General features: G+C 37.5%; 1 protein-coding gene across 3 annotated transcripts in view; it reads right to left on the bottom strand.

Moving 5' to 3' along the window:
• The window catches only part of Cpq (carboxypeptidase Q), a 437,300-nt gene that overhangs the window by 165,272 nt on the left and 258,942 nt on the right, over positions 1–13,086 (bottom strand). For all 3 annotated transcript variants that reach the window (XM_048782833.1, XM_048782834.1, XM_015485985.2), the window contains exon 5: positions 12,703–12,814. In XM_048782833.1, the coding sequence (XP_048638790.1) occupies positions 12,703–12,814 (112 nt within the window). The remainder of the gene's footprint in view (positions 1–12,702; positions 12,815–13,086) is intronic.

Below are 13,086 nucleotides of genomic sequence, written 5' to 3'. Positions count from 1 at the left end.
GGGAGGGGGGAGGATGGGAAAGGCAGCGGAGCACAACAGACACTAGTATGGCAATATGTAAATCAATGGATGTGTAACTGATGTGATTCTGCAATCTGTGTATGGGGTGAAGGTGGGAGTTCATAACCCACTTGAATCAAAGTGTGGAATATGATATGTCAAGAAATTTGTAATGTTTTGAACAACCCACAATAAAAAATTAAAAATAAAAAAAAAAGAGAGTGCTATATGGCCTCAAACACATACATTAGAAACTGAGAAAGGCTGAAAATTAATGGGCTAAACCTTTACCTCAAGAAGACAGTAAAAATAAAACAATAAACTTGTATATGGAAGAGAATACTACTGTTGATGAAAATTCAGAATCACAAAAACTGCAGGATAGTGTTTTTGGCTATGCATACTTATAAAAAACAATCTCAGACCACTGGTTACAACTACAAAGGAAGAAGGGAATGGAGAGTGCAGAGGTATGAATCAGATTTCAACAGTATCTGTAAATTTTCATTTCTTTTATACTAAGAATCTCCAAATACAATATACTCCAAATTGTTAACATTTATGCAATTTGGGTGGACATGTATGCATTTATTATTCTATGTCATTTTTAAACACTTGAAATATTTCTTAGCTAAAAACAAGACAGAAGAAAAATGTAAAAAAGCAAAGTTAAGAAAAAGAAATAGGAGATTTTCTACTTTTGAAAGTTGTGACTAGCACCAGCCTAAGGCCCTTCACTTAGGGCCTTAGGAACAACTGTAATTCCAGATTCAATGATAACTGCCCATACAACACAAGAGTTGGTCCGGTGTGTTCAAGAATGCTAATTGCTCTCACTACTTGATCCTAAAACTGGAAACAGTCTATTCTCATCTTCACATCAATCTAAGCAGATCTGGATGTGAAATTTTATTTGACTCCACTTCATTTAAGTCTTAAAGTGAGCATATTCACTGCTACCATGGATTCTTCACTCATAAAATGTCATATATTTGCAATTAGTTAAATGACACTACCCTTATAAAATGCTGTGAGGCGATAGTGAAGTTTTGCCTTGTTCTAACCACTGGGAAGTTTGTCATGACTCTCTACCTGACACACCACTGCTCCACCAAAGTGCTCCGTGGAATTCCAAGTCAGTGAGATGATCACAAGTGGCAGCATTGCAACTAAGGTTTTCTTCAACATTTCATGTCATCAACTGTATTTTCCATCTTTCCAACTCTGATAGATGTGTGCTTTGCCCACATGATGTTTGATCTTTGCAAACATTGTCATTCCATTTTACTGATAAAGAACCGAGGACTGGTGACCTACCAAAGTCACCAAATGCCTTAGAAGACTGTTTTGAGAATTAAAATAGATCATGGAAAGTAATTGGCACATAGATGATATTCAATAAATAGGTTCTCTCCTCCCTTCTCCTGGTGCTCAGTTAATGTTTGTTTATGTTAAACAAGAACATAGGATATGGGATTCTCTTGGAAGATATTTTACATTTTTATCAAAATCCTTTTCTAAGTTTAACAAACTTTTTTTTTTTTTTTTTACTGTTTTGCTGTGCTAGGGATGGAACCCAGGGACCATGCAGCCTGGATCACTGTTCTACCACTGAGCTACCACCTCCAGAGCTAACCAATGCAACATTCCAGAAAGGTAATCAGTTAAAAAAATCCCTTGACCAAACTCTTCATTTGTGACTGAAAATGACATTTAAATGACTTCACTTAAAATTATTCAACCATAATGGATGAATTCATGCTTTCTTCTTTCAGAAAAAGAGTAATTCCAGCATGAAGCACTTCATAAAATATTTCTTTGTTCTAATGTGTTGCCTGAAACAAGTAAACATGGGATGGCTAAATGGATCTCTATGGTGATAAGGACAGAAATATAGCCTTTGAATACTTCTGAGTTATATTTTCCCACACACATTAATCAAGGAAATAACTTAGAATAATTCCAATTATGACTTGAACATAATCCTTTTGAAAGATGCCATTATTATAGAAAAAGAACAATAAAAAAAGAAAAAGAACAATAAAATAAGCATCAGTGGTTATTGGCTTTGGTTTTCTCTGCAAGATCTGAGAATTGTGGGGTTTTGACTATATTCAAAACAAAGATTTCTTGAGAATTCAGTCACCAGTGTAAATTGTAAATAATAAGCACTTGATTCTTTGTTTTCTGCACCTTAATTTTTTTTCTATCTCTCAGATAATTTTTGTATATCAGGTTATCCTCGGCAGCTAATTCCTCTTTTTGCTATTCTTTTCTTCAGGAATATTATACATTTTTCCACATACAGTGTTACTTTTAGGTTAAGGACATTAACAGAGAGCAAAGGTGATGGGAAAAGAAGATCTCCATCTCCAATCCCTGGGAGTATTACTTTAATTCTGTACAATTATATATAATAGCAGGATTGTTACATAATTGTATAAGCACACAATATAACACAATATAAAAATATAATTTGGTCAATTTTGTTCCCCAGTACCTCCCCTTTCTTTTCATAACATTTATGAAGCATCTATTTAGTGTGCTTCACTACAGCAAAGAGGAGAATATCAGCTTTGTATGTTAGCTTTATATGCAACCAACTGGGGTGGAGGTCTTTGAACCAGCTGCTGTTATTATGAGGGCTTTTCTGATGGGGGGTCAGCCCTGACTATGCTTAACTGGGCAATGGGTAATATGAACCAGAAAATGAGTAATATGAAGACTTGAGAGATGAGAGGACCCTGAGATTATATGTTCAGCCGGGTTACCCACATCTATTGTTTTGACAATTAGCTTCTAATAATAATGGTCACTATTACTGTTAGTTTATTGGGGGCCAGGTACTGTCTAAATTATTTCAAACCATCGTATCAGCTATTAAGGATAAAATACTCTCATTATAAAGAAGAGAAAATTGAGGTTTAAAAGGCTGAATGATCAATCCAGGGTAAGACAGCTACTAGGCAGCATAGGAGGATTTGAACCTCAGCTATTCTAATATAGAGCATGTACTTATTCTAGTATTCCTGCTATTTCTCATGTACCTCCCAATTTTGAGGTATTTAAAGGAAGGAGGATTTAAAGGGTTGAAGTCAAAGAGATCTGGGTCACTTCATAGTCTGAAGTTACAGATGTCAGATAAAAACACGGGCTGAGCATCGGCTCATCAGAGATGATTGACTGTTATTGATGGGCTCATTTAATATGAGAGAGCATTACAAGATTGCAAATGTATACTTTTATAATAGCCCACTGTTTTTGATACTTTCTTTAGCCTGTCATTTCTATCACAGACCAATAGAACCTCTCTGTTCTTCATGTTTGCTTTTGAGAATGTTCACAGGAGTGCAGGGACCTAAGAATAGATCAAACTAAACCCAATATTCCAGGACAACTTTTAAAATCCAGTAAACCATAAAGATCAGATCAGATGTTCAAAGTATATTTTCTCATTTTTTTGTAGGCATCTGTTTTTAGGCACGTTTACTAGAAAAGAATTCACTGGGAGCTGGGTAAACCACAGCTTTTGCAAAATGCAGCATTAGCAGGATACAGAGAAGTGTGGAGGCGAGGAACACAGCATCCCTGGAAACCCCACCACTTCCTCTTTGGTATATTTAGCGCGAGAGAGGTAGAGGCTGGCTCATCACCACACAGCAGATGAAATTTACTTAGTCATTCCAAAGCTGTGGTTTTCCAGGTTCAGTATAGCTGATATATTCCTGCACAGTTTTTCTGTTTCCATTCTCTTATCATGTAATTTTAGAGGCTAATAGGAGAACCTAACTGACATCTTTATTTTAGAAAGAAGTCCAACCGAGCCAATCCCATGCTTAAAAATCTTCAACAGCTCCTGCTGCCTGTGGCACAACTCCAAACTTTAGCTTTGCATCCAACACCCTTCAAAGTTGACCCTCTCCCTGCATCTGACCATTTCCCAGCACCTCTCACCCACCTATTGCTCCAGACTTACAAAAATGTTGCCTTCACTCCTTAAGCTCTGGCCTTTCATGAGCTTTAATTTTTTGCTTCTTCTTCTCCCACCTCCTACCTTTTCAGACTTAGCTCAATGTCTCTGAGCATGTGAGGCCACTGCTGCCAGACCATGAGCCCTTTCACAGGAGGAATTGTGCCGCATCCATTCTATTTGCCTGATGTGAAGTAGATACTCAGTACTTACTGAAAGGAGGTCTTGTGAGCCAAGTTACACTATATGATGATGGCACTGTTTCAGTGAGGTCGCCAGGTTTTCCAGACAGCTCCACCCTGGACTTTCATATATATCCCATTCTTGGGTGGGAGAGAATCTACTAGGATACTAATGTTACTGTTAGTCTTTCCATGCCCCTCTTCTCCAAGATAAATAATACCAATTTCTTAAGCTTCCACTTCCCTCACCACCCTGTTTTCTCACTTTCTAAGGGATAAAGGCCAAATCAAAGCATTTGTGGGGGATGCAGCTGAGCCTGCTATGGAAAAGGGAGGCCAACTAGCCTTTTCCTCTCCTGGCATTCACCTGCCATCCCTCCAGATTCTCTGTCAGACAGGAAGGAAGAAATCATGATGCTATACGTCACTGGGCCTGGATTTGTGTGACCATTTATATAGAAATGGTATATCCTAACCAAATGATAAAATAACAGCAGCATTCATGCAGCCTATGTCTCTACAATGACCACAGATTTCCCATACCACATTAAACCTAAAAGGTAGATCACACTCTGAGATTCATTTTTAATAAATCTTACTTTATCCCATGGACTACTTTACAGATCAACCTACACAAAATTTATCTTCTTGCACATGCCAGCAGAAATGTGTATATTAGCTGAATGAGATATAAAGATGCAAAGTGTGTTAGTGAAACTTATTAATGAATTTGAACCACAGAAGGAGTTTTCAGAAATTCCCAGGTAGAGAGAAATGTGTCTTCCATAAGTCTTATGGAAAACCAGACACGACATAACTTACCACTACAGAAAAGAACATATTTGAATGAAAAATGAGATCATCCTCAAACACAAATAAGAAAGAGTATAAATGCTTAAAAAAAGGGAAAGAAACAAACAAATTAAATAGTTAAATTATTCTAGGTTAGTGCCTAAGTTCGATTGCAATAAGTCAGAATCAAATAATATTTGTTTATTAAAAAACAAAATCAAACAAGTATCCATACAATAAAATTGAAATTAATAAAAATTAAATTTAATGTCAGGGGAAATATTTTTTTAAGACTCAAAACAAGTTGGTTATCTGGACACTACACAAGCAAATGTATTTCATCTGCCATCACTTCAGATTCTTTATCTGGCCCAGAGGAATTGGTCACAATGCTGTATGCCATTGGGCTTGGGTTATGTCTGCCATTACCCATAAACAGCAATAGTCGAAGCAAATGATCAAACGATAACAGCAATATTCATGCAGCCTAATGCTCTAAAATGACTATGGGGTCTCCCATTCCATGCTCAAGTTAAAAATACTGAGGTCCAGTGATTTTAACAGGATATCTTTTCCAGGGTCATTAGACTCCCTTCTTGCATTCACAAAATAATTGTGGAGAAAAAGCATGCAAAATAGTAGTAGGGAGAGTTCATGGAATGTTTTAAGATAAAACTTCTTTCTAGGAAAAAATACTACCAAATCCAAATTCATAGAATAACTTGGCAGAGAAAGGCCTTAGCATACTTCAAATATTTCTAATAATACTACATTCATTTTAAATAAAATAAATTCAGAGAGTGTGGATAAGAACTCAGTTGTTGAAATGTGGGATATATAAGAAACATCTTTCTAGAAAAATTTAAATGTGAGCATCTGGATTGTGAGATTGTAGAGCTGGGAAGTCATCTCTTAGGGAAATGTTTTATTTGGATGCTCTGCTCCTTCATGCATTCACTCAACAGGGTAGAGTTTGGGTAAAGTTTTGGCTTGGGTAGATATCAATGCTCTGAAAATAAACTCAAGCAAATGTATTTCAACAACCTCCACCATGTCAGTTATGGAACTTTCACCTTGTTCTGGTTTGTCAATATCCTGGCAATGAAAACTCCCAAAGGCAGCCAGAAAATCTAGAATGAGAACAAATCCAAGGCCATTCATACTGGGTTCCATGAGGTGCAACTGAGCAAGTATTCTTGGATTCTTCTTCAGTTCTGCTACCTCCAAAAATGCTCCACGGATGGTACCAAGGAACACTCTTCAAACAAATGTTTATTTTCATCTAGTTGTTGATGGACTTTATTTTTTTATTCATTTATATGCGGTGCTGAGAATTGAACCCAGTGCCTCACATGCTAGGCAAGTGCTCTACCACTGAGCCCCAGCCCCAGCCCAAACAAATGTTTTTGATAAATAAAAGTAATTATCCCAAGGGAGTTTCCCAAACATATTTGACCATAGGTGTGTCCCCCCACCCTTTTCTATACAACTTCTCTTGATATCCTGAGGACGAGTGTCCCTAGGAACAGACTGGGAATCTGTTCCAGTAAAACAGTATTATCAAGTACTTAGGAGTGATGAGTGTGGAGTGAGACTGCTTCATTCACGTGTTCTACATGATAGCTGTGGGACATTGGACAGGGGACTTAGCTTTCTCTGCTTCAGTTTCCTCTTCAGGACACTAACAACAGCTACCTCCTGCTTGGGGTTATTGTCCAGAAGATAAGAAAGCATGTGTGTAGCGCTATGCTCAGCACCGTGCCTGCTGCACAGTGCTATAAATGCTAGCTCTTAGCACTTTCATTACAACCAAAGGTCTGGCTAAGCCTGCAGGGAGGGATTTTCTAAGAGGGAATCACCTTTCTAGGTCTCGGTTAGTCCCAAATTGGTTTCATGGCTTCAGCTAGATACCTCCACCATTAGGCCTCCATTTCTTTGGAAGCTGCCCATTTCCTTTGCTCAGTTACTCCGATTGGGTTTCTTGGGGTTTCTATAAGGCACGGTTGACCAGGGCCTGGGAGAGGAAACCTTCTTCCAGCTGGGTCCCCACTTCCGAGAGAGACCCCTGTATTGGAAATGCCCACGTGGAGCTCTAACTGCTATGGGATCAGTGGATGAAAGCCTTGGAGGACATTTAGTCTTGTTCACTGGTGTGTTCTGGGCCACGAAGGCCTAGTGACTCCTGCTTCCCACCTCTGCCCTGCTGTTCCTAAGAGTGTTTATGGTAATGATTACATCAAGAATCATTATTACCTTTTACACATGTGTGATTATACTACTGGAGTGACTTTACACCACGGACAGCTAAGAAATGAGAAATTGTGCTCCATTTGTGTACAATATGTCAAAATCATCCTACTGTAAGATAAATTAATAAAAAGAGTATCTCTCTTTTTTTTTTTGAAAGGACACTTTTGAGGGATTTTTTAAAGTCTAATGTTATGCAAACACATCAAGTAAAAAGTAGGAAGCTCCTACAATTCCATCACCCTTTACCCCTCATTTTCCAACTCTCAATCCCAAGACTACTACTGTCAACAATTTTCTCTTCATTTTTAATGTATGCAGAACTGGAAGCTCTACACTTCGCTGGGAATTTTGCATCTGAATCCTTCCACATTGGGAATTACTATTTAAAAAGAAATCTCAAACTTTACTTTGGAGAAGTTATCCTGACTCAGCCAAGGTATTCTGGCTACTCCCTCATTGGTCTCCAAAATAATTTGTATATATTACATTTGAAGAACTTATAAAAAATATCACTGCAATTGTTTAATCAAATGTCTCTTTTCAAATACAATCAATCTACAAATATATGAAAAAATGTTCAACATCTCTAGCAATTAGAGAAATACAAATCAAAACTATTCTAAGATTTCATCTCACTCCAGTCAGAATGGCAAGTATCAAGAATATAAGCAATAAGAAGTGTTGGCGAGGATGTGGGGGAAAATGTGCACTCATAATTGCTGGTGGCATTGCAAATTGGTGCAACCACTCTGGAAAGCAGTACAGAAATTCCTCAACAAACTTGGAATGGAACCAAAATAGACTAGCTATCCCACTCCTTGGTTTATACCCACAGGCCTTAAAATCAGCATACTACAGTAATGCAGCCACATCAATGTTTATAGCAACTCAATTCACAATAGCTAAACTATGGAACCAACCTAGTTGCCCTTCAAAAGATGAATGGATAAAGAACATGTGGTACATATACACAATGGAATATTACTCAGCCTTAAAGAAGAATGAAATTATGGCATTTGCTGGTAAACGGATAGAACTAGAGAATATCATGCTAAGTGAAATAAGCCAATCCCAATAAACCAAAGGCCAAATGTTTTCTCTGATAAGTGAATGATGATCCATAGTAGGGGGTGGGTAGGGAAGAATGAAGGAACTTTGGATTATGCAAAGGGGAGTGAGGGGAAGGGAGGGGCTGTGGGGATTGGAAGGATGGTGGAATGATACAGACATTATTATGTATGCATCATACATTGATTACATGACTCTGCACCATGTACTATCAGAGGAATGAGAAGTCATGCTCCATTTGTGTACAATATGTCAAAATGCATTCTACTGTCATGTATAACTAATTAGAACAAATTTTAAAAAGTGTCACTTCTCCCTCCTCTTTGGTACAAGGCATCCAGTACATGGGCATGCTGTCAACACACATCAAATACCTGTTGAGAGAATGAGTGAAGGAGCACACAAATGAAGTAATTTTCTAAGAGAGAGACTTTCCTGCTCTATAATGATCAGAATGAGGATGCTCACATTTAAATTTCTCTAGAAAGATGTTTCTTATATACCTCACATTTCAATAATCAATATTGTTCATTGCAATTCCTTTCATTCCTTTGAGCCTAACATCTTAAAATTCTAGCTTTAGAGAAAAACGATAAAGTTGGAAGAATTTTGGAATGGATGGTAGTTTATTTTTCTAGTGCCAAATGAACATTTGAAGTATAGCATTTTTGGCCATAGACTTTGTCCACTGACACCAGAACATTCCAGGAAATGACATTTCAAATAAACAGTTTCACATCCAGTAAACTACAAACACACAAAAAAAGTCTTCAACAGCACTTCACAGCAAATAGCCTTCTGTTGACAGTTACTCGGGAAAGACTGATTATATTTACAAAGCACAAAGATCTCGTTATATTAATTGAGTATAATTTAAGCTGATGGCTTGGGCGAAAGAGTAAATCTTTGAGTTGTGAGAAAGAAGGGCAAGAGAGAAGACACCAGAAGGATATTGCTTAGAAAAAGATTTCAAAATATCAGAAAGCCCCACTGGACCAACATTTCAAATTAATAAGCCACCAAGGGACTCAAACATGCATGCCACACGACACGTCATTCGAGGAGAAGCATCCAGAAGGAGTGTCATTTTTTCTTGGGAAAAAAAACTCACTGCAGAGCTTTTCATATTTCACCAATTAAACAGTTTGGGCTCAATGTAATTAAATAATATCATTATGAATCCATTGCTTGGTCCCGAGCCGAAGGCCCTATTTCTTATTCAAGTATATCAGTAATTTTTGTCCAGATCCCACATGGCATATGTTGGGCCCAGTTCTTCCTGTTAAAATACATAGGCAATCTACAAATCAAAATCCATAAATTTAACATGGAAGCATAAGACTTGGTGGGTGCAATTACAGGAAGTGAAGGGCACAGTGGAGACAGGGCACTCAATCTAAGCAATCTAACGTGCATGCTGGAAGCAACTAGGAGGAATTTAAGACTCAGAAAATTTAGTATAAAGATGGAAAAAAGTGGAGGGGTGAGTGAGTTTTCATCATACAAGAGATGGTGGCTTAAATGTTAAAGGCAAAGGATATTTTAGGGATACCATAGCAGCTGGCCCTAGAATTACATTGGTAAAACTAACATTAAATTAGGAGGCAAAGTAATCGACTCATGGGTGTGGAAGGAAAAAATTTTGTTAAAAAAATTATCCTCCCTTATATTAAAAATATGATTCATAGTCATGCTTATTAAATTATAAAAGCTAACATTTACTGGGAATTTGAGTTGGGTCAGGCCCTCTTCTACATATATTATGTGTTCATTTAACTTTCAAAGCAACCCTGTGAGGGAAGTCTGATTTTTATTGTCATTTCACAGATGATTACACACCTAGGAAATTGCAGGACTGAGAAGTGAACCCAGGCAGCTGGTTCCAGAGGGGTGTGTGTGTGTGTGTGTGTGTGTGTGTGTGTGTGTGTTAAGTATATCACGTTCTGCTTCATAAACATGTACTCAAATAAATGTTATTCTTCATTTTATTCACATGTTTACATACGTTTTTCAGAATCTTTCAGAGGTAGAGTTCTGAATTGAAAAGACTGATTACTAGCTATCAAAAGCAACTGAAGTCAATGTGCTGTCAGAATGGGAAGAAAGATACCCGGTTCACCTGGGCATGGTACTTGACATTTATCTATGCAATTGAATTGAACTCAGCTAACCATGATTTAGGGTCCCATGCTGAGTGTCATAGCATGGAGATTCAAAGCCTAGAGAAGACACAATTTTTATTTCAACCTAGAGCAAATAAAATACTTGGGAGGCTTACAACTGACTAGAGATGAGGAAAATGAAGTCCAGAGAGTTCAAATGACCTGCCTGGGGCCAAAAAAAAGCAGTTTGTAGCACAGAGTCACCTAAAATCAATTCAGATGAATCTCGTTTCTCTTTCTTCTTCATCATTCCGCTTCCAATCAAGTTGGTTGAATGCACTGAAATAAACTTAATTTCCAGAAAATTTTCTGCGTTCTATAAAGAGGAAAAATGTTTTTGCTTCTGTCTTCTTTACTCTAGAGCCCACCTCATTCTGGAACAATGTGAGGCAAGAAAAAGAGAACATTTTTTAGGGAATGGGAAAGAGGAGAGCATTCATGGAGTTTCTCAGATCTTGTCTGAAGGAATGTAATTTTTGGTTTTACTTGATGGACAATTCCTCTCTCCAGTGCTACCCATTCTAAAAGTAGACATTGAAGCTACATGTATATTGATGATTATGCATGTATGTGTGTGTGTGTGTGTGTGTGTGTGTGTAGGTCTTCAAATCTCTTCTATGGCTCTTAAGAACAGAGGACACATTCTAAACTTCTCTGTGTGCCCAGCTTTCACAAAGTGCTTTATGAAAAGCATAGTAGGTGCTCAACGACTCTTTTCGGTCACAGGTGGTATTGATGATGAAGGTATATGTATATGTAATGTAGGGTTTCAAGTGTTTCTTTAAAGAAAGAAAAATCCTATATTCAAGTAACCTAGAGATTTTTTTAGTATCTTATTTTAGTGTTTCTCAAATTGGAACTATTATCCTCCCTCTCCCAAGGTCATTTGGCAGTGCCTAGAGACATTTTGGTTGTCCCAATTTGAGGGGGGTAGGTGTTACTAGCACCAAGTGAGTAACAGGGATGCTGCAAAACATCTTACCACACAGGAGACACACCATACAACAAAATGTTTTCTGATTCAAAATGTCAGTAATGCTGAGACTGGGAAACCCTGCCCTACTGATAAGTAAAAACATGCAGAACCATCTTTGCATCTCTCCATTTTAAAACAGAAAACACAAGTAAGCCAGGAATAGTCGTGCACACCTGTAATCCCAGCATCTCGGGAGACTGAGGCAGGAGGATCGTGAGTTCAAAGCCAGCCTCAGCAATTTAGAGAGGCTCTAAGCAACTCAGAGAGATTGGGTCTCTAAATAAAAAATAAAGAAGAATTAGCAATGTGGCTCAGTGGTTAAGTGCCCCTTAACCAAAAATAAATGAATAAAATTAAAATTAAAAAAACAAAAGTAAGATATAAATCTAAATAAACACTACATCAAAGAAATAAGACCATTTTAGCAATCTATTATTAAGAAGATGAACATTTTTCATATGCCTGTATATGAGATTAGAAGGGTTTGCTAAAAAGGGTAGGAAACACGAAGTAAGACATATGCTCCCAAAGAAGCAGTGCAATGTTCTGATCTTTACTACATCTGAAAACCAGGTTACTCCACAGTTATGGTACAAGACATTCTGCTGATAAGCACTTCAAAAACCACCACAGGTCTGATTCAGGCATGGAACTTACAGTTCGGACTATTTTGTCATTTCTAACCACACTCAAAATCCACCTATTTGGCCAGCGCACAGAGAAAATACATGTAATTTGTTTGCAAATTTGGTCACTGAATTAAACTGCTTTTGCTATTAGCCATCCCCTTTTATGTCTCGCCATCTGACCCACATCTGGGTTTACCTGGAAGGTCCAATTTCTCATCCCAGATTCCTGTTGTGTCTGGAGGAATCATTCCTCAGTCACACTCTTTAATTTCTACCTTTTTCATTATCCTAACAGCTTGGAAATGTCTTAAGATGAAGAAGGAAAGGAAGGAGGATAGCTGCCAACCTCTCGGCACTTGGTCATGGTTTCCTTGCACAGTCTCTAGGTGATGGGTTACATTTGCTTCAGTTTTATTTGCTTGTTCATTTTCCCCAGTGGCTGATAATAACATGTGATACTTTGGATGTCTGGAGAAGACTCAAAGAAAAATGTCTTTCTTTAAGGGAATAAATTAGTTCTTTTCTGGGAATCAACAACAACAAAAAAATATAAACCTCAGGAGTATCTTTGAACATACCATAGGAACTAATCTGTTAAGAATTTTGTGTATTAAGTTCAACATGTCACTACTGAGATCCTCACGCCTTGGTGAACAATTTTCTAAATATTTACCGAGATCTTTAATAAGTGAGAGTGCTTCCCATGATATGAAGGCTCCACCACCATCATCCATGGCACCCTGCCCAACATCCCAGCTGTCCAGATGTCCACTGACCAGCACAACCTAGAACAAATAAAAGACACAAACTAAGCAAGTTGACATCATAGGCATCAGAAACACAAAAATGAAACTTTTTATGTTTCCTTTTCTATTTTTATATCTATCCCACTAGCAGAAAACTTGGTATAGCAGCATTGCATAAGGAGTCTAAGGTCATTTTAATAGTAATAAAAGTCCTCTCCTTATTAATAAATGAGTACTAAAGAAATTGGTTTAATAGTGACAGATGTTTGGTAATTTTATTACATGAATTAAAACTAAAATGTACTTAAAAC

This window comes from Marmota marmota, unplaced genomic scaffold, assembly GCF_001458135.2.
Source record: "Marmota marmota marmota unplaced genomic scaffold, marMar, whole genome shotgun sequence".
Taxonomy (NCBI): domain Eukaryota; kingdom Metazoa; phylum Chordata; class Mammalia; order Rodentia; family Sciuridae; genus Marmota; species Marmota marmota.
The sequence above is the reverse complement of the archived record's forward strand: the minus strand, read 5'-3'. Positions and strand labels throughout refer to the sequence as shown.